An 18,356-nucleotide genomic window follows, 5' to 3' on the forward strand; every position below is an offset into this window, starting at 1 on the left:
AGGCAAGCACACCACTTCAGACCAAACCATCAAAGTTAATTCATTTTCAAAGTAAATAAAACTTGGAGAAAAAGAAATTCAGAGCAGCTCGAGGAGTGATGAACATAGGGAAGGAGCTGCTTTTGATTTTTGTGTGACAGGAAAGCACCAGGGCTCCAATCCCTTAACACACTGACCTTAAAGTAAGGTTTCAAACAGGAGGATACTCCTTTCCTGCAGTCACAAATCTGTTTTCAGGTAGCAATTATGATTATGTCCCCTTAATTTCACCAGCCCCTTCAAAGCTGACACTCTTCCTGCTATTTCAAGGAGAAAAATAGCACTAAAGTCTTACTATTTGGAAAGAAATAGCAAATATTTATTGGAGGAGTTCAGTTCCTCGCAGAAGGCTGCTACAAGGTAGCATGAGTGATATATTGCTTTCATTATTCAAGTTAAATAAATCTCCTCCTTTTCCAAGCTATTGAATATAGAGTTCTGCTGGCAGAGTGGATTACATCTGATCTGTGTACCATGACAAGCACTGAAAATTGTGGGCTTCATTGCTCTATTCACCCACTCCTTCCTGAACATGAGAAGAAAGTGTCAATACACTGAGCAGCCTTTGCTCTGCTCCTTCAGCACTGGAGCTGGAATGAGTAGAGAGTCTGACACCATGGAAACAGAGACAAACTCCCTTTAACTCTTTCAGCTAAACCTCAGGGTGTGGCACCAGACATCCAATTTTCCTCTTCATGAACACTTCATTTGCATACATCACAGTTGGTGGCAGGCTTGCATTAATGCTAATTGAGGCTTTTTTTTTATTTATTTCTCTTTTAAGCACGTGGCTGAAACCTCAGTCACTGAGGGAGCAAAGAGCCTATCTGACTCAATCTGGTTTCTGTATCATTTGAAAATGAAATTATTGAAATTACTGTAGTTGCTTCAGAGGAAGGAGAAGAGTTTCCCCACACTGCTCAGCAGATGGGCATCTCTGATAGCAACACACAGCAACAAGAGCCTTTCCCCTGGGTTTGTTTCACCTAATTTGGGAGGCAGATAAATATGCTTAAAGAACTTGGACAATTTTTTAAGAGCTTCTCCTCCTGACTGGGATTTCTGTTGCCACTTCATCCCAGGCTGCAAGCCTGACCCACACCACACCCAAACACAATCAAACCACCACGGAAAAAGAAAAATCTGGAAAATGAAACCTCACAGTTTTCATCCACTGTTCCCAGTGCCAGGCATTGTGATGTTTATTTTAGAGCCTGCTGAATCTGTGGACTTGTCTTCAGCAGAACCAGGATAATTCAAACATGCAAACAAACCCCTTAAATTTACTTCCTCCAAGTTTTAAATTTTGACTCTAAGGAAGAGCAAACCTTGTTTTTATACCATCACCCTAGTGCCAGAGTTGTCACCACAACTGTCACCTAAATCAGAAACCAAAGACTTGAGCTTCTAGCAAGCTTTGCCAGTAAGTTTAGAAACAAAAACACAATAATGGAGGAAAGTTTTATTTGACTTTGCAATGCCCAGATCCTAAGATTAAAGGTGTTAAAAATAAAATCATAAAAAAATAGCTGCAAAGAAAAAGAAAGGAGCAGAACACGAACAGATTTTTACACCTTCAGGAAATCAAGGAAAAACAGGCACAAGTTTACATTCATTAATTTCAGATATGGCAGAGGAATGTTCTACAGTAGAAGGGTAAATAAAATCCTAATTTCCCACCTCCTTGTATGAGACAGCACAAGTCATGCTCTTCAAACCCACACTGATCTCGTAGATACAACAAAGCAGATTTTTCCCCACACTTTTTAAATTAATACATTTGCTCTTTTTAGATCACCAAGACCCTCCCAGAGCCATTTGGTGCTGTCTCTATGTGCATCCTGAAGTTCTGAGTCCATACTGGTGAAAATTGCTACAACCTTCACATAAACATAAAAAAAAAAAAGTCATGCATATTGAAAATTCTGTGTAAGCATCAGTAACTATTGAAGGATTTTATTTCACAGCTGCTAAGCCACCTTAAATCCCCATCAGTGTTAAAATCTTGCAAGTGACAGCCCGGAATGGTTTAACCCCTTGAGAATAAGGGTTCATTATTTAAAAAGGCAAATATCTTCTCTCTAGAGATCCTACTAGAACACACACCTCATCTGCTTCTAATAGTGGAGAATTTCCTTTGCTAAACACAAAATGCTGGGGGAAGGAGGAGTTTCTAGTGATCTCTTAACAAAGCCAGAGGGCAGGCAGGTTTTCTGTCATCACCTTTTTCTCTACAGAACAGATGAGCCTGAGGTGGCTGCCATCCCAAAGGATGGGATCAGTGGAGCAGCCACAGCTCCTGCCTGGGGTTGCAGCCAAAGGAGCTGAACACAGCAGGTCACTGGTCACCACCCTTTGGAGGTCAGAGAGAGCTTCAGACACAGAAAACTCCTCTGGACCCCCTGATTTTAACACTTCCTTTCAGAAAACACCTTTTGCCTTTCCTCTCCAGTTATGCTGGGGTTGGGGAGGGCGAAAGAGCAGCTATGGAATGGGGGGGAGGAGTGTAGAGAGGCTTAATATCCTCCCCAGTAAAGAGAAAAAATCAGTTTATCTCAGCAGACATTCTTGGCTTGTGCAGGAGCAAGGGAGCATTGGGAGGTGGAGGGGGAGAACTCAGCCCTCAAGAAGCTGCAGATGTTCCTGAGGAAGATCCCTCTCTGTTCCCACTGGGAGGGCAGCAAGCCCTGGTTGCACTAAAGGCTGAGGAAAAGCAGCAGGTAGTAATAAAACTGTCTCTCTGACATTCAGCTGATTAGGAATTTACAGTTTCTTAGTTTAAAATGCCACAGTGCAAGTCAGTGTTTGCTTCATGGGGACCCTCTCACTCTCTCCTCCCCAGAAGGATGGGAAAGACAAACCTAGTGGCCAGTGTTACTGTCTGGACACAAACACTGAGGCCAGAAGACACTCAAAGCAGTAAATAAATACACATAAAACAACTCTAAAACTGAGAAATTAACAGCAGTGATTGTTTAAAATTACAACCCACCTTATCAATCTTTACATTTTAGCATCTTTTTAACCACTATACAAAGCTGAAGTTACTCTTCCTTCTAAATCAGCCATACAAGAGCACAAAACACCATAAACAAATATTTTTTTGGCAAAGTAACTTGCTTTCAGAATGTAACACACTTTTGAATCACAGTTTCCCTACAGCAGGTGTGTCATCCTAATAAAACACCCTGTTCCCTCTCTTCCTGCATGCAGCCAGAAGCAAGACAGCTCAGAAACCTTCCCCAGTTTCAATTGCTGTCTCTTAAATCCCAACAGTTTATTTCATTTCAGCCTCTCTGGGCTCAGCTCCCGTGTGCTCAGTGCATTAATGGGCTCCTCAGGATCAGTCTGATAAACTTAGAGCAACAGATGTTATGTGCTCTACACTCACCCTCTTGCAACCATCTCAGGAGCATTTAACTGCTCCTTTTACATCCACATCCTCCTTTTTACTTTTTCTCTGCTCACTTCCTTCTTGCTTTCACCACCAGAACCAACATCAGATAGCTGAAGAGAAAAAAAGAAGACAATTGTTTCCCCAAGCCCTTCTGCTGACTTTGCACTCATACAGAAGCTCCAGATTGTCTTTATTTTATTTATTTTTTTCCTCCCCTTGCTAGAGTAAGACTAGATATGGCTAGGTAAGACTTAAGCCCTGGAACCAACACAAGGGATAACTACTCAGTCTGGAGAAAAAAAAAAACCCCAACAAAAACAAAACACCAAATCCCAAGTTTTTGTTATTATTTTGCTCTCCTTTTTCTTCTCAGTCTGAGGCTAGAACTTATAAGTGGACTGAAACAGAAGAAAGCACAAGCTGGACCCTCAGCCCTCATCTGTGGCCCTCAGATGGACTCACAGAGGACTCAGCAAACCACCACAAACCTCAGGACTGCCTCAAGCCCAGCTTGTTCCACTGCTGCTTCCCTACACCAGTATCCAGCCCATCCATGTCCCAGAGCAGTCAGGATTCAGGTGCTGGCTCTGCAGTCAACTTCTGACCACCTGAGAAGAGCCCAAATCATACACACACATGCAGTGGATCCACACCCAAAGCTTACACCACATTTCCTAGACTATAAAGAACCCTTTCCTCCCTAGCAGCATGATCCCAGAGTTATTTGCACACAGAATCCCTTCTGGACACCACATCCAACACCTCCACCTCCCACTGCCTTGTGCAGAATAGGAACAGGCACCACCCTATTCTGCTTCCCTCTTTTTTTGGGCACACCCCACACCTCCTACCCAGCAAAGATTGATGCTTGCTCATTCTGAAATACAGCAAGGCACTTTGATGGGTGCTAAAGACTTTGTGTATGCACAAGCAGGATGCAAAACCCCCCTTCCTCACTCTAATTTGCCTTAAGGGCAAACACAGACCTCAGCAATGTCCTAAGCAATGACCATGGCACAGAGCCCATCATCTGGCCTGCAGAGAGCAGCATCTGGGACCAGACCAACTTCCTTAGAGCTTCAGACTCATTACAGAAGCCTGCATTTTACTTCAGTGCTTTCTAGAAGTATTTCTTCCTTCCTGGGAAAGAAATCTTTGCTAGTTACATTGCAGGTGTTAAAACACTTAAGGTAAAAATCAGCAGTAATGTCTGCAGAAACACAGCAGAGAACAGTAATAAAATTCCCAAACAAAGCCTCCTGGGGAAGCTAAGGGTCAAGTGGAGAATTTACCAGTGCTATTCCTGCTCCCACACACAATCATAAACATCAGGGATTGTCTCCCAGAAAACACACAGACAAAACTGGTACATATGTTGCCCTATTCAAGAGCAAAAAACTGGGCCCAGGCAGTTTGTGGTTTATGACACATTAAAAATAACAGCAATAAAAAGAACAGGAAGGTGGAACAAAGAAGAAACTCAAACCATAAGCTGGCAAGTGGTCCTGGATCCATCCCAGCAAACACTACTGGCTCTAAAAAGCAGATGGTCCCAGCAGGTTGCTGTGTGCTGAGACAGCCTTGCTGCCACCACTTCACCTCGCAGGTCATTTTATCCATCTCAGGGAGGAGGAAGGTCCTTGTACAAAACTGTTTTCCTCCCCTGCCTGACTCAGATGAGCTCCTTCAGTGGCTCATTTTCCCCAGGAACTGTGCCATTCATCTCCGGGGAAGTCTCAGTGCCCAGATAGCCCAGGAGGATCTCGCTGCGGCGCCGTGAGAGCTGCAGGATGTCTTCTGCTAGTGACTGCACTGTCGTGTACCTCACGTTGTCCAAATCAAACATGTCCTTCAGGTACTGCACTATCTGGTGCTGCAAAAACCAGAGGAAGGTTTAGAGGGACTTCCTCCCCACCTGCCAACACCACCTGCCTGGACTGCGGCAAGCGGAGAAGCTCCGAAGAAATTTTGAGCATCTGCCATCCAAGCAAAGATCTGCTTCAGGCTGGGTGTGATTTTTGTGGCTAAATCCCCTCGTGAAGCAGGACAGCAGAGCTCCTGAAGTCAAGAGAAGCAATGCTGATACCCACTGCAATATCCATGCAAGCATTTCATGAACACAACACAGCCTCTCACAATATTATCTACCAGAAGAGAAGGATTTAGGCTTTAAGACCAAATACTTAGCTTGTAAGATCCCATGTGCTCTTAGACAAGGTGTTTTTTCAGCATATGCACCCATAATCTTTTCCAGTACTGATGGTATGAATTGATGTCATCAGATTTGCTATCAGCTGTGGCAAATCATGCTGGGAATTCTTATCAATCTGAATTTGGCCATCTGTATCTCCAAAAATAGTGATTTTTAAAAGGCTTGTGTACAGAGCCAAGTTTCTTAATGCCACATCAGGCACCAACAGCACACATCTGCAGCTTTAAAGCAGAAGACAGCAGGAATCCCACACAGATTGGGTACAGAAAAGCCATCTTACCTTGAAGAAACTGCAGACTTCTGACAGCTGCTGCTTGGGCCCCAGAAAACCAAAGGCTAGAACAGGACTGACATGCTCCGATACGGAGTAGAAATGAGAGATAAAGCCATCTGGTACCTGCCAAGGGGAAGGGAAGGATAGGTTGGTTCTCAGACAGATTTTGCAGCTTATTCTGTATCAGTGGATTCCCTGCCAGAAAGAACTGTGCTTCAGAGTGCTTCAGAGCTACTGAAGAGCATCTCTTCCTTCAGAATTGCTTTTATCTTTCAGATCCCTTGCAGGATGACAAGAGCTCTATCTTTGGGTTTCTACACTACTATTTCAGGAGAAAAATAAATAAAAGAAAATTAAAAGCAACCATCAGGCAGTCTTTATAGACTGTTTATAATCACTGGACCAAGCCAGGAAAAGGCATGCAAATACCCAAGACAGAGCATGACAGCACCAATACATCTTCCAATGCTCTCATGTCTCTTTGAACCCCCTCACAATGCAAACCCAATGGTATCAGCTGCCTGTGGGATAGAAGCTGAAAACTTGCCAAAGGCCACAGACCCTGGGGCAAAACTGGGGTTGTGAAGTTGTGGCTTCCTGTTCCCCATGAACTCATCTGCTGTGATACTTCAGAAACCATAGATTTAAGGGAAACCAATCAACTGGGATGGCACTGGAGCAGTGATGGCAGAACCCTGATGCTCTCAAGCATCACAAAGAATGCTATTCACCTCAGTCTTATACCACTCAGATTTTGTATTTTGTCAAGAGCTAGGTGTTCAGCTTCAAACACATTAGATCCTTTCCCTTTTAATTATTTTTGCTCACCATCAGAAGCCTCCTTTTTGCTTTCAGAACTGACCAGCAGGCAGTTGCTAGAGCCTACGATTAAGGGAGAGAGACAATCAGTTACAGGGATTATTTTCAAAAAAGTACCAACACATTGCCATCAAATCATCAAAGCAGTGGCCCTTTTGTGCCAACAACTATAAAATTAGTGACAAAATCAAGGTGAACTGGAAGCAGATTTAGCCACTACAGATCCATTCAAGAGAAGCCGAAGTGGTTTAGAAGACTGCTAATATGATCTGACAGAGTTGTCAAGCACCCCAGAAAACAGACTGTAAGCAGTGGTTAAGAGGCACCTTCCAACCATCTCAGCTGATGAAAGGAAAGCTGTGAGTAGCTAGAGGCCAGGACTAGAGGAAAGTGTCACCATTTGAGCCTCAGTGTCTGCTGAGGTATCACCAGAGTGAATGGCTGGGTGCCGAAAAAAAAAAAAACACCACATTTGATTTTTCTCTTGTGTTTTGATCCTCTCATTCTCATTCATGAAAATGTGCTTTCATATTTTAATATCTCCATGACACTGCTGATAAAGGCTGCTCTCTAGCCTGTTGCAATTAACCACCTGCTTTCAAAATAAGCAACAATCGTTTCCTACGAACAATTTACACGTACCAGAAGATTGCTGTTTAGAGCTTCAGGAAAGCATGGTATTTCTAAAGAGAAAAATACAGCTTGGCCAGGACAGCTGAAGTTACACTTTTTCCTAGCTTTGGCACTGCAATCTCACACTTCAGCACGAGGATTCCCCCCTTTCACCCACCGTCTCCTTGAAGCTGTCAGACAGCCAGCGGTTGCGCAGCACAGCCAGCACCGAGGAGGGGGGGTTCTCCAGATCCTCAAAAGCATCCATGAGGATGAAGTCCAGCACAATATCAAAGAAACTCATGCACACCACCTGTCAGAGAGAGCAGAACGGTCTGTAAAGGGAACAGCTCTTAAAAAAAAAAAAAACAAAAGGAAAAAAAAACCAGAGAGATGAAATTTACGCTCTTGGTTTGAAGCAACAAAAAGTAAGAAGCTGAATTATGTGTATTTCAGCAGCAGTTCTTTCACTCCTGGACTGTTCCTGCATAACCATTAATTTCCAACTCCTTTGCAACTTTGTAGAGATAATGTCTTTACCAACCCCTCTTCCTTCCAGCTCCAGCTGAGTAGTTGGCCAGGTCTCTTGCTTCAGTGCATAACGCAGCATCTCCTCGTAGCTTTCCAGAAAAGCTTTGGGATTCTGGGAGAGCAGAGAAACAAAACACTTCAGAAGGTACAACAGCTGCAGACACCTTCCACCAAAGTTTGACTACTCTGTTTTGAGATAACATCAATATCAATGCATGTGACTGGGTGCAGTTTTTAACACTCTGCCCAGAAAGAATTTCTCTCTGGGAGGCATGGATGGTCCCAGGCTCAGCTGTGTGACTCAGAGCACCTCCTTTGCTCCACTTTATTCAAGGAACAGACACAACCTCAAGCTAGGGACACCTGTACACAAACTGAGCCACCTAAGAGACTAATGCTGGGCAAGTGACAATTTCCCTGTACAGGGGATGACCAGTCACTAAGCCAGTGATCAGAGAACTGGAACACTGCTGATGCAAAAGTCTGATTATCTTTTCCCTTTCCTGTGTTTCTGGAGATGATGCCATTGCTGATGCACAGCCTGTACCCTCTGTTTGCTCCAGGCATAGCATCAGGCTGTGGACAGGAGATGCACAGAGCCACTCCTTACCTTTTCAGCTTTTGTCATGAGTCCTATCACCATTTGCTTCCCAACTTCTCCAAAAAATAGCTGATTGCTTTCATCCTCCAGCAGCTCCTAAAAAGGGAACACAAGAAGTCTCCTGTGAGTGGCTACACCCACACAGATTCTGATCTGGGAGAAAAACAGGACAGTACACAAAGCAGCACAATGCTGCATACACCACTATCATAAACCTTTAATAAGCTGGAGTCTAGAAAAACAAAACTGCCCTCTCCAGGAAGCAAATTTAAAATTAGGCTGAAAGACTGGAAGCAGCAAGAATGGAGGTACAGGAGGCAGAGGGTGGCTGGCAGCAGGGCAAGGGCACAAAATCTGCAGTTCAGACCCCAGACATACATTGCCAAGAAAAGGATTGTGGTAAGAAGGAAACCTCACAGCTCTGACTCCAGCCCAGCTCCAGCTCTTAAGTGTAGGTCCCAGCTTCTGGGCAGCTCCCAGATTCACTAATTTGAACTTCCCAGAACTAAACCAGCATCAGTGGCCACATAACCACTGCCCCAGCTGGGCACAGGGAAGTTAAGCAGAGGAAACTTGGGCTGCTGCTTTCACTTGCTCTACAGAGGCAAAGGTTTCACACCTGGGCTGCTGGAGGAGAAACCTGAGAGCCTCAACCTGTCCTCACCTGGAAGGCCTGCCTGACACAGTGCAGCTTTGCAAGGAAATCCTGGTCACTGTAGCAGCCAAGGAGTTCTGTCCTAGAGGGAAAAGGAAAGGACTGCATAAATTTCAGCTCTGCTGATGTCTGTGTTCCTACCAACTACAGCTCCTTAAAAAACAAAAACCAGAAATTCCCAGTCTGTGTCTAGGAGAAAGTAACAACTGCATTCCCATTTACAGCACCTCTGCAAAGGCTGTTTACAGCACAAGACTATGCCAGAACAGTCCCATTTCCCATTACTAATTCCTTGGGATAATTACCCCTCCTTTAACATGCATGTCTTAAAATCTAGGGCTAGCTCCCTGGGAAGTTGGATCCAGTGGGACGGATGCCGAGAGTTTCCAACCCCAAAGGGTTATTCTGTTTCCAGGGCTGCTGGAAGGCAAGTGATGTGTCAACACTGCTCAAAGGAACCTCCAGACAAAGTCCCACAGCTCCAGCTGGCACTTCACCTCAGTGTCCTACAGGCAACTTTCCCTTCTTTCACCAGCTGCAGAGCTTCTTCGTACGCTGCTACCGGCTTAGAGAGGGGGAATGGTATTTCCTCAAAGTGGAGGGAGTCAAAGAGCTGCAGAGGTGGCAAGAGACACAGGAAGAACAAAACAGCCTTGTTAAATATTTGCAAATACTCAAAGACCACACAGAAGATGTGCCTTCTGCAGCTAGCAAATTTGCATGACATAATTGGCACGGATAAGATTTTTCTTCTCCCACCAGTTTCAAAGCTGGCTCAGCTCTGACACAGCTCAATATCCCCTAAAATTTACATTTGATTAGCAGTACTTTCCTAGCTGTTATGGCATGTTTTCCACAGTGGGTAGGAAGATGACATGGAAGTGCTACCTGGTAAGGGCAGCACCATGCCCCTAATTAAAAACTTTTTCCTAACATCCATCGTGAACCTCCCAGCTTGGAGCTGCTCCTCCATGTTTTACCACCTGGCTCTTCCAAGATGTGTTTGTTTCCACTGCTTTTGTGGCTCCCCTCCAAGCAGCTGGACTGTGACACACAGCTAAAACTTAAAAGTCACCTCTGCTGCAGAGAAGAAGGAATCCTCAGAAGCTGAGCTGTCCTCATCATCCGTCCGAAGCCGCAGCGACCCATCCGCCAGTGGAAGCATCAAAGTCTTCTCTGGAGGAGAAGAAGCAGCTGCACGTGTTGGGAGTTCACAAAATACCATTCCTCTTAGCCTGTGCTCTCTATCCCACCCCCTCAAACAGCACTTGGTCACTATCTTATTGCCTAGCTTACAGAAAAGCCAGAAAACCAGGCAGGAACCTGGCATTTTAGTGCATTTCTAAGGCAGGTGCCATACCAAGATCCAGCAGCATGCTGTCTGATGGAAGTGAAGACCCAAACTCCTCCTGGAGGTGGTAGGCTCTGTGCAAAAGGGACTCCAGCTTCTCAGCAAACTCTCTTTTCTGGGACTCCTCCTTGAACATACATAAAAGCCACCCTTAGTTAGCCAGCCTCTCTGGGGCTGCACTGGTTACAGCCTTTTCCCACCAGAGCCTCTGCTGCTGGAGGAATTGCATGACAGTGCCTGACATGTCAGTGCTGGGAGGTGGGTAGAAAGGCTGGGAATGAGGGGGTGAGATTTATTAAAAAGAAATTAAAAACACCCACTCCTATTATATAAAGAAGCCAGAGATACAGACAGCTCTTAAATAGTCTGGCCCAACTCTGCCCTTCATTTTAGCTTCATTTAATTACTGCTTCCAGCACTCAGGCTGACTTTTCAGCAAGGAAAAAGTGGGCTCCTACCTCTGGGATGTTCTCAGAAATGCTGTCTTGCTGTTTCTTGCTGTCCCAGGGCACAGGGGTGCTGGTACTGGCACTGTCCCTCTGCCTGATGGTCAGTGCCTGCTCCCACTTCTGCAGGGCCTCCTCAAACAGCTCCATGCCTGGCAATGCAACCAAACACAACCTGTCAGAGTCCCAGGAAACTCAGAACAAAGCCATCCAGCACGAGTCTTTGCTCACTCAGGCAATTCAGCAAAGATGGAAGCCTCTCAAGAAAGAATAAATGTATTCTATATTTCTTTCTCTTTATATTTCTTTCTCTTTTAGATGTGGATTTGAATTTGGATTAGAAGTCAAGGTGAACACCCTCAAACTGGTTGCAACATCAGCCACTTCCAAAATAGTGTTCTCACTCACAAAGTGAGTTACTCAAAGAACACTGCACTGGGAGTAAATTGTTCCCTGAGAAAACAGAGGTATGTTTCCTTAGGAGAAGATGGGAATTCTGTAAGTAACAAGTGACTGTGTTTAAGCTGAGACTGCAAAACAGCCTCTGACTAGAGGCCCACATTGAGCTGCTGATGCTCTGTCAATCTACACCTTCTTTTTGTTGTCACAGTGGTAACAGCTTTCCCAGGGTGGTGTTACCCATGTGCTTGTTTACCTTGAACATAGAGGCTTTCTGCACTGGAATCACCAATGGCTCCAGCATCTCCCATTGCCTGGGCCTCCCACATCCCTGCTGGGGTTGGACTTGAAGAGTTGACTGCTACCATCTGCAGGAAGGGAGCAGAGAGCACCAGGTGCCTCTTTAATTCTCTCTGAGGATTAATGTTAAGACCAGACAACCACCATCACCAGCTGCTTTGCAATGAGAAACCATTTTTCTTCCCCATGTTTGCCCTTCTGCTTCCCCACCTCAGTGCCTGGGGAGGTATCAGGGATTACCAGCTCTCTCCTGCTTGGGTTCACACCGTGCTGGCAACTGCTGAGAGCAGCACAGTGCTGGAAGGCAAAACACAGTGAGATGTCCTCCTCTGCTTCACCCAGGATCTTGGGAGCACAGAAAAGTTGTGTGGGAAATACCTTCCCAACTAATTCCCACTGAAGCTTCCCTAGGAAATGGTGAGCTGCATACTGGGGAGCACTAAGAGGAGAGCACAGGTGGAGGCAGCAGCCCAAGAAAGCTCCAAAGTGATCCCTGCAAAAGTCCAAGGATTTTGACAGAAAGCTCATGTCAGCCCCAGCTGTCCTTACAAAAAACACTGGAAAGGGAGGGGGAAGCAACCACAGTCCAAACAAAGGAACAGATTACCAGCAAAAATACATCCAGGGACTTTGGCCAGGGGCATCCTTGCTTTTCTCTTTGTAACCAAAGCTTCCCCTGGGAGGGCTGAGCAATCTGATCCCCACAGCACACTGTCAGCTTTCTCCAGTTTCACACCAGTGCATAAATGTCTTTTTAAAGTCTGACCCAATCAAGTGCTGGGTTCAAACACTGTCAGTGACCAGTGTTTTCACGTGGCTCAGAGAAAGATACCCAAATGTGAGCCTGATACTAGAAAAAAGCCACACCAATCATCTGACAGATGAATTCTTGCCCTGTCTCCATTGATTAATCTCTGCAGAGCATTAACAAATCACCTGGAGATCCAGAACTGCAAATCAGCAGCTCACTGCTGCTGACTGACTTATTAGATGGCAATGAGCAGCCCCAGGAAGCAGAGAACTGGCAGAAACTGCAGCTGTGTGAAGGATGAGCTGCCCTCCCATCAAGCAACATGAAAGCAGCAAGCACAGAGTCACAGATGCTCAGCTCCCCCACAAGGAAGGGGGTACAGGGACAGATCCCTCACTGTGTGGATCTCCCCACCCGTGCAGTGGGAAAAGTTTTAGTTTTTTTTTTTATCTAGAGAGAAATAGAGTTAAGTGACACAAAACTTGGACAGCATCTATGGGAAGGGAGAAGCCACAGGGGAATTAAATGGAGTCCCTGCAGGGGAAGGGAGGCCAGAGCTGGCCATGGCTTGGTCTGCACTGACACATCCCATCACAGACTCATTAAGGCTGGAAAAGACTTTCAAGATCATCCAGTCCAACTGTAATCCAGCTACCACACCACTAAACCATCTCCTGAAGTGCAACATGCAACTGCTTCTTGAGCACCTCCAGGGATGGTAACACCTCCCTGTGCCTGTTCCAGTGCCTCACCACTCTTTCAGTAAAGGAATTTTTCTAAATATCCAACCTAATCCTCCCTACATCCTTCTTGCATCCTTGCTGCGTCCTTCTTCTTACTCTGGAAGGGGACAGAGGCTGGATCATATCCCAGTTACCCCAGAGGAATACTGGTGCAGGGCTGCACGTGCCACCACTGCCGCCTGCTGGAGACACACTTTGGCCAGCACAGATTTTTTTGGCCACTTTGGGATGTTTTAACCTTCCAGGACAATCGGAACTACAGCACTGCTGTGCTACAGGGCACTGCTGCCCAACAGCTCCCTTCAAAGGGGTGATTTTTTTTTCCCCCTTCCTGCCCCAGCCACTGGTAACCAGGCACCAATGCAGCTGGGTGACACCAAGAGGGTGTTTTGCATGAAGTTGCAGAGCACAAAACCACAGAGGTTCATTTGTGCTGCCCACTGCTCCAGCAGCAGCACACAGGGATGTAAAGCAGGTCTTGAAGCCACAACCACTCCCCAGCACTTCTGCATTTGGTCTCGCAAGAGGTGGATATAAGCAGTGACAGCTTCTCCTGCCTGGTCAAGCCTGAATTACCTGTATTTATTGGTTGCTTTTGGCTTTGGAGGAGGTGGAACTTGCACTGTTTCCCAAACAGAGCTGTCAGATTTTGGTAGGTGACTTGCTTTTAACCAAACAACCCATGAGCACCCCAGCACAGGAGGAGCTGCTGAGCCACCCAAACCCTTGCTGTGAAGGGAAGCAAACAAGCTCCCCACTGCTCCAAAACCCAAGAACAAGCCAGCCTCACTTCTTAAGGGGGTGACAGAGAGCCCTGAGGAGTCAGGACCATGTCCCACACACCAGCCCCTCCCACAGCCCCCCGTGTGCCAAAGGGGTGGGATGTACCCCGGGATTCTCATCCACAGGGAAAATGCTGCGCTGTTTTCATGCAGGCAACTCCAGACAGTAACTGTGAGGTTAGTATCAGAACACACCCTACAATTAAGCTGTAACCTGTTCTGCTCCAAAAGCTTTGGCATTATCCATTGGTGAGTGGAATCCCAAGGAATGGGTGATCTTGTGGGTGCCCTGATCTCCCAGCCCAGCCAAGGGGGTCCTTACCGAAGCGAGGCTGTGGGAGGAACTGGAATGTTTGCTGGGCTCAATGGAGGAAATCCCACTGAGTGTGTCATTGCTCTTGCTGCCAGGACTCTGGACCCTCCTGCTGGTGTATCCTGCAGTTGGAAAAGTCACACAAAAACAGGATTTTAGGCCCAGCTGAAGCTGTGAATACAGAGGGGAAAATCACCCGATCGGGTCTGATCACAGATGGGTACAAAGAACCATCCAATACTTAGAAATGAGTCATGGATCTCCTGTTTTGCTCTGAGACACTGAGAAAGCTGATACCAGGGAGGATCTGAGGCTGAGGAATGAGCACTTGTTCACTGCTTATGGATGAAGCACAAGTGGAAAGCATCAAGGAAGAACTCCTCCAGCTCCCCTCAGGCCAGGCAGAGCACAGACATCACTCCCTTGGTTCTTATTAAAATGCTTCATGATTTGCACCTTTCACAAAACAAATACATCCCAAAGTGCTTTGCTGAGGGCCTGGGTCACCCTACCCCAAAAAGCAATACAAGCAGGTGAAGAAACTGCCTGCTCATGGCCCTGGGGCCACTGCAGAGCTGGAAAGACTCCCCCCCAACCTCACTGACTCAGCTGCACACAGGACCCCTGGGTCAGGAATCCCATTGTCACCACCCAGATCATGGACAGCCAGGTCACTTTGTGCCTGGGCTTCATCAGGGTGTTGTGGGTCTGTGGTCTTTCTGTAGGAAGAGGGATAGGAACTGCAAACCTTGGTGAAGACCTCAGTGTCACTTTTTTTCCTCACAAGGGCTTCCAGCTCAGGGTCTCTCCCTTTTTACCCTGCAAACCCCCTGGTCACAGCACTCCACTCTGATTTAATTCTGCACCAATGCACTACACAAATGGCTTTGCTTTCCTCCCAGCTTTCAGGCACCTCCCATTGCTCCTTGCACACCCCTTTTGCTCCCTCACAAAAAGCTTTTGGGGGATTCTTCCCTTTCTTTTTTTTTCTTTTTTTTTTCGTTTGTTTTTTCCTTTGTTTTTCTTTTTTTTCCTTTGGTTTTTTTTCTTTGTTTTTTTTTTCTATGTTTTTTTTTCTTTGATTTTTTTTCTCTTGAGGTTTTTTTTCTCTTTAGTTTTTTTTCTCTTTAGTTTTTTTTCTCTTTAGTTTTTTTTCTTTGTTTTTTTTTTCTTTGGTTTTTTTTCTCTTAAGTTTTTTTCTTTGGTTTTTTTTTCCCTTTAGTTTTTTTTCTTTGTTTTTTTTTTCCCTTTAGTTTTTTTTCTTTGTTTTTTTTTTCTCTTTGTTGTTTTTTTTTTCCTTTGTTTTTTTTTTCTTTTCCCCCTCAAGGCCAACCTTTCTTCACCGAGGAGACCCTTCTGGTTGGCAAGATGGGCACGGTGATCCCTCCAGCCTTGAAGCCACACTTCTCAGGAGCAATCTGCTTCTTCCTACGACGCCGACGCTTCAGCTGATGAGCTGCAAGAGCCAAGGCAACTGTCCCAAGGGCTGTGGCAAACAGCACCTTCCGGAGGCCTGGGGAGAGCCTCAGCTGAGAGAAGACAGACTTTGAACACAAAAGATACAAGAGAGCAACAATGAAAAACCAACTCCACCACCCTTTTTGTTATCTCTTTTTTTTTTTTTTTTTTTTTTTTTTTTTAAAGCAATCTTCAACTTAAGACACCTCAGCATTCCCATCCTCCCACCCACACAAGGCCCTGCTATGCAATTCACTGCAGAGCCTCCTTCTGACAGAACCTGAGGAATTTGGGCTCCGTTCTCAGCACCAGAACACGCTGCAGAAACCTGCACACAGCCCCCAGCAGATTCTGCAGGTGATGCAAACTCAGTTCCTAAACCCTGGGATGTAGCTGAGCTTTATGGCCCCGGGTGTTGCATTACTACAAGAGGGAGATGTGTTAATCATCTTGAACACAAAAGTCTTTTTTTAGTGTCTCTGTAGAAGGGAAAGGTTGAGCCCAGGCGTTCTGCTAGGGAGGGATGTGGGAAGCCTTTCTCTCTTCTTTCCCAGCTCCAAGCCCACCCTGAGCAACAATCACCCACCCCTGCAAACTCTCCTTGCAATTCAAACCCTCAAACTACCCAGATCCCCCCCCCAGCATCTCCTCACCATGCTTCTGACCCTCACAGCTAACACAAACTCTTCCCTCTCTACAGATAAAAACACAGGAACCTGACAGAAAAGCCTTTTCTGCATGTTGTACCTGCCCAAACGTTGTGTAAACAAACACAGGGATCTCTGCCACGGTCATTGCCAGGGCCTGGATGATGGACATTCCCTCTGTCCTTCTGAAAGCCATGGCTGCACAAGGATCTCGGCACCTTCAGGAGCCACAAAGGGGAAGGACACTTGTGGATGCTGTCAGCTGCTCACAAAGAAATCCAAATTTTCCCTGGCTTCTGGCTCAGAGTCCTGGAGTCAGCCTTCATCCAGCAATCCTCCTCCTGCAGGAAAAGGAGAAAATTCAGGTGAATGGAGGGAGCTGCAGCTCCTTGTACTCCACAGAGCAGACACCAGGTCCCTTGGAACAGCAATGCTGCTAGAGGCAAGGAGAAAGTCCACAGTATCTTCTTCCAAAGCAGCTTTTTTTTGCTTGTCCTGCCAACCACAGGGGCAAATATTCCCAAACAGCAGCAACATTCTTGGGCTTGATAGCTGCCAGACATTTCTACATCCACCAGAACTGTCTGCACGTGGTTGGAGGGCTTTTGTTTGCAGCCCCCCCCATACAAAACAAACCAAACCAAAGCAAAGCAAAACAAAACACTATTCCAAATAACCAAATATACATTCTCATTGTTATAACTCTGCTTCTACAGTTTATTGCACGTCAAAGACCAACCAAAGAGCGTTTGCCCAGGAGGTTTCAGTGCTGCTGGAGTTTGCTCAGAGCTTTGCAGGGAGCTGGAGAGGAGGGAGGTGCTTCCTTCACATCAAGGACAGAGCTATAGAAGAATGCACTGAACCCGGGGATGCTCAGCTTTTAAACGCCACAAAGTTACAAACCCTTTGTCCCAGCTCTCTGACCTTCGCAGCAAGCCGAGCCGAGGGGACACAGCTCTCACCCCTGTGTGGCCATGCTGGGCTCTGCTGGCTCCTCACAAGACAAACCCACCGTGGGTGTCAGAGCTGCTCCTGCCTGCCTGGGGGTCCCCGAGGACCCTGGGTTGGTGCAACCCACCCGGGAACCACGTTTGGAGTGGGTCTCCAGGTGACCAGACACGGGTGATGGGCTCTCCCCACAAGGTTAAACACAACCTTTTGGGCACTGCAGAGATGAGCAGAGCAAAGCTCCAGAAATTTGGGGCACAGGAAACAGCCAGGGGGGTGAGGATGACAGGATGAGGGGTACTCGAGGTGACATCCCAGGGAAATCCCTCCATCCAGGGCATCTCACCACAGCCCTGCCCGTGCCGGGACCCCCGGGGGTGTCAAACCCCTTGGCCAGGCAGAGACCTCCCCACAGCTCTGCAACCGGGGCTCCGCGGGCCCTCGGCACCCCCGGGCACCCCCATGCCCCGCACCCCTGGCGCATCCCCCGCGCCTCCCGCCCTCCTCCCCCCCCGAGCTCTACCCGCGCCTCAGGCATCCCCAACCCTCCCGCTCCCGGAGGCTCCCGGAGGCTCCCGGAGGCTCCCGTACCCTCTGCATCCCGCTGCGTCCCTACGAATCCCCAGGCCCCGTTCTACTCGGGGGTCCCCATCTCCGTATCCCCACACCCCCCTCCCCCTTCCCGCGATGGTACAGCCCACCGGGACCGTCCCCGGGGAGGGAGCGCGGGCGGCACCACTCACCGTGGCGGGGGGGGCTGCGCGGCCCCGCTCGGCGCCCTCTCCCCCCGCCGGGCGCCATGGCCGCGGAAGGGCAGCGTCTCCTTCCCCCGCGCCGCAGCCTACCCGGGGCGGGGGGCGTGGCCAAGGGCGGTGGAGGGGAGGGGCGGAGCCACCTCCCACCTTCCAGCCAATAAGAGCGGGGAGCTGCCCGCCCGCCCACCAATCGCGGCGCTTCCCCGGGCCTCGATGCGGCGCGGAGTGCGGCGGAGCGGGGAGGGGAGGGGGCGGGGCGAGCGTGGGGAGCGGCCATTGGGCGGTGGCTGACAGACCCCACCCCCACCCCCGGCTTAAAGGGG

At 47.5% G+C, this 18,356-nt stretch overlaps 1 protein-coding gene across 2 annotated transcripts; it reads right to left on the bottom strand.

Annotated features, from left to right (window-relative positions):
- Window positions 1–1,486: 1,486 nt before the first annotated feature.
- MIGA2 (mitoguardin 2) lies at window positions 1,487–18,148 on the bottom strand. Of its 2 annotated transcripts, none has more exons than XM_071765759.1 (16): window positions 18,022–18,148; window positions 16,431–16,671; window positions 15,559–15,769; window positions 14,235–14,347; window positions 11,593–11,704; window positions 10,950–11,089; window positions 10,501–10,618; window positions 10,216–10,316; window positions 9,638–9,753; window positions 9,150–9,222; window positions 8,495–8,581; window positions 7,898–7,996; window positions 7,532–7,666; window positions 6,751–6,804; window positions 5,929–6,045; window positions 1,487–5,309 (listed from the first exon to the last, which is right to left on the bottom strand). In XM_071765759.1, the coding sequence occupies exons 2-16, from the start codon at window positions 16,524–16,526 to the stop codon at window positions 5,109–5,111; spliced, it is 1,773 nt and encodes a 590-aa protein (XP_071621860.1). In that variant the 5' UTR covers window positions 16,527–16,671; window positions 18,022–18,148; the 3' UTR covers window positions 1,487–5,108. The 2 variants fall into 2 exon arrangements, with proteins under 2 accessions (XP_071621860.1, XP_071621861.1); XM_071765760.1 differs by having other exon boundaries at window positions 10,501–10,615; window positions 18,022–18,146.
- Between the last annotated feature and the right edge of the window lie 208 nt (window positions 18,149–18,356).

Source organism: Heliangelus exortis, chromosome 22 (assembly GCF_036169615.1).
Source record: "Heliangelus exortis chromosome 22, bHelExo1.hap1, whole genome shotgun sequence".
Classification (NCBI taxonomy): Eukaryota; Metazoa; Chordata; class Aves; order Apodiformes; family Trochilidae; genus Heliangelus; species Heliangelus exortis.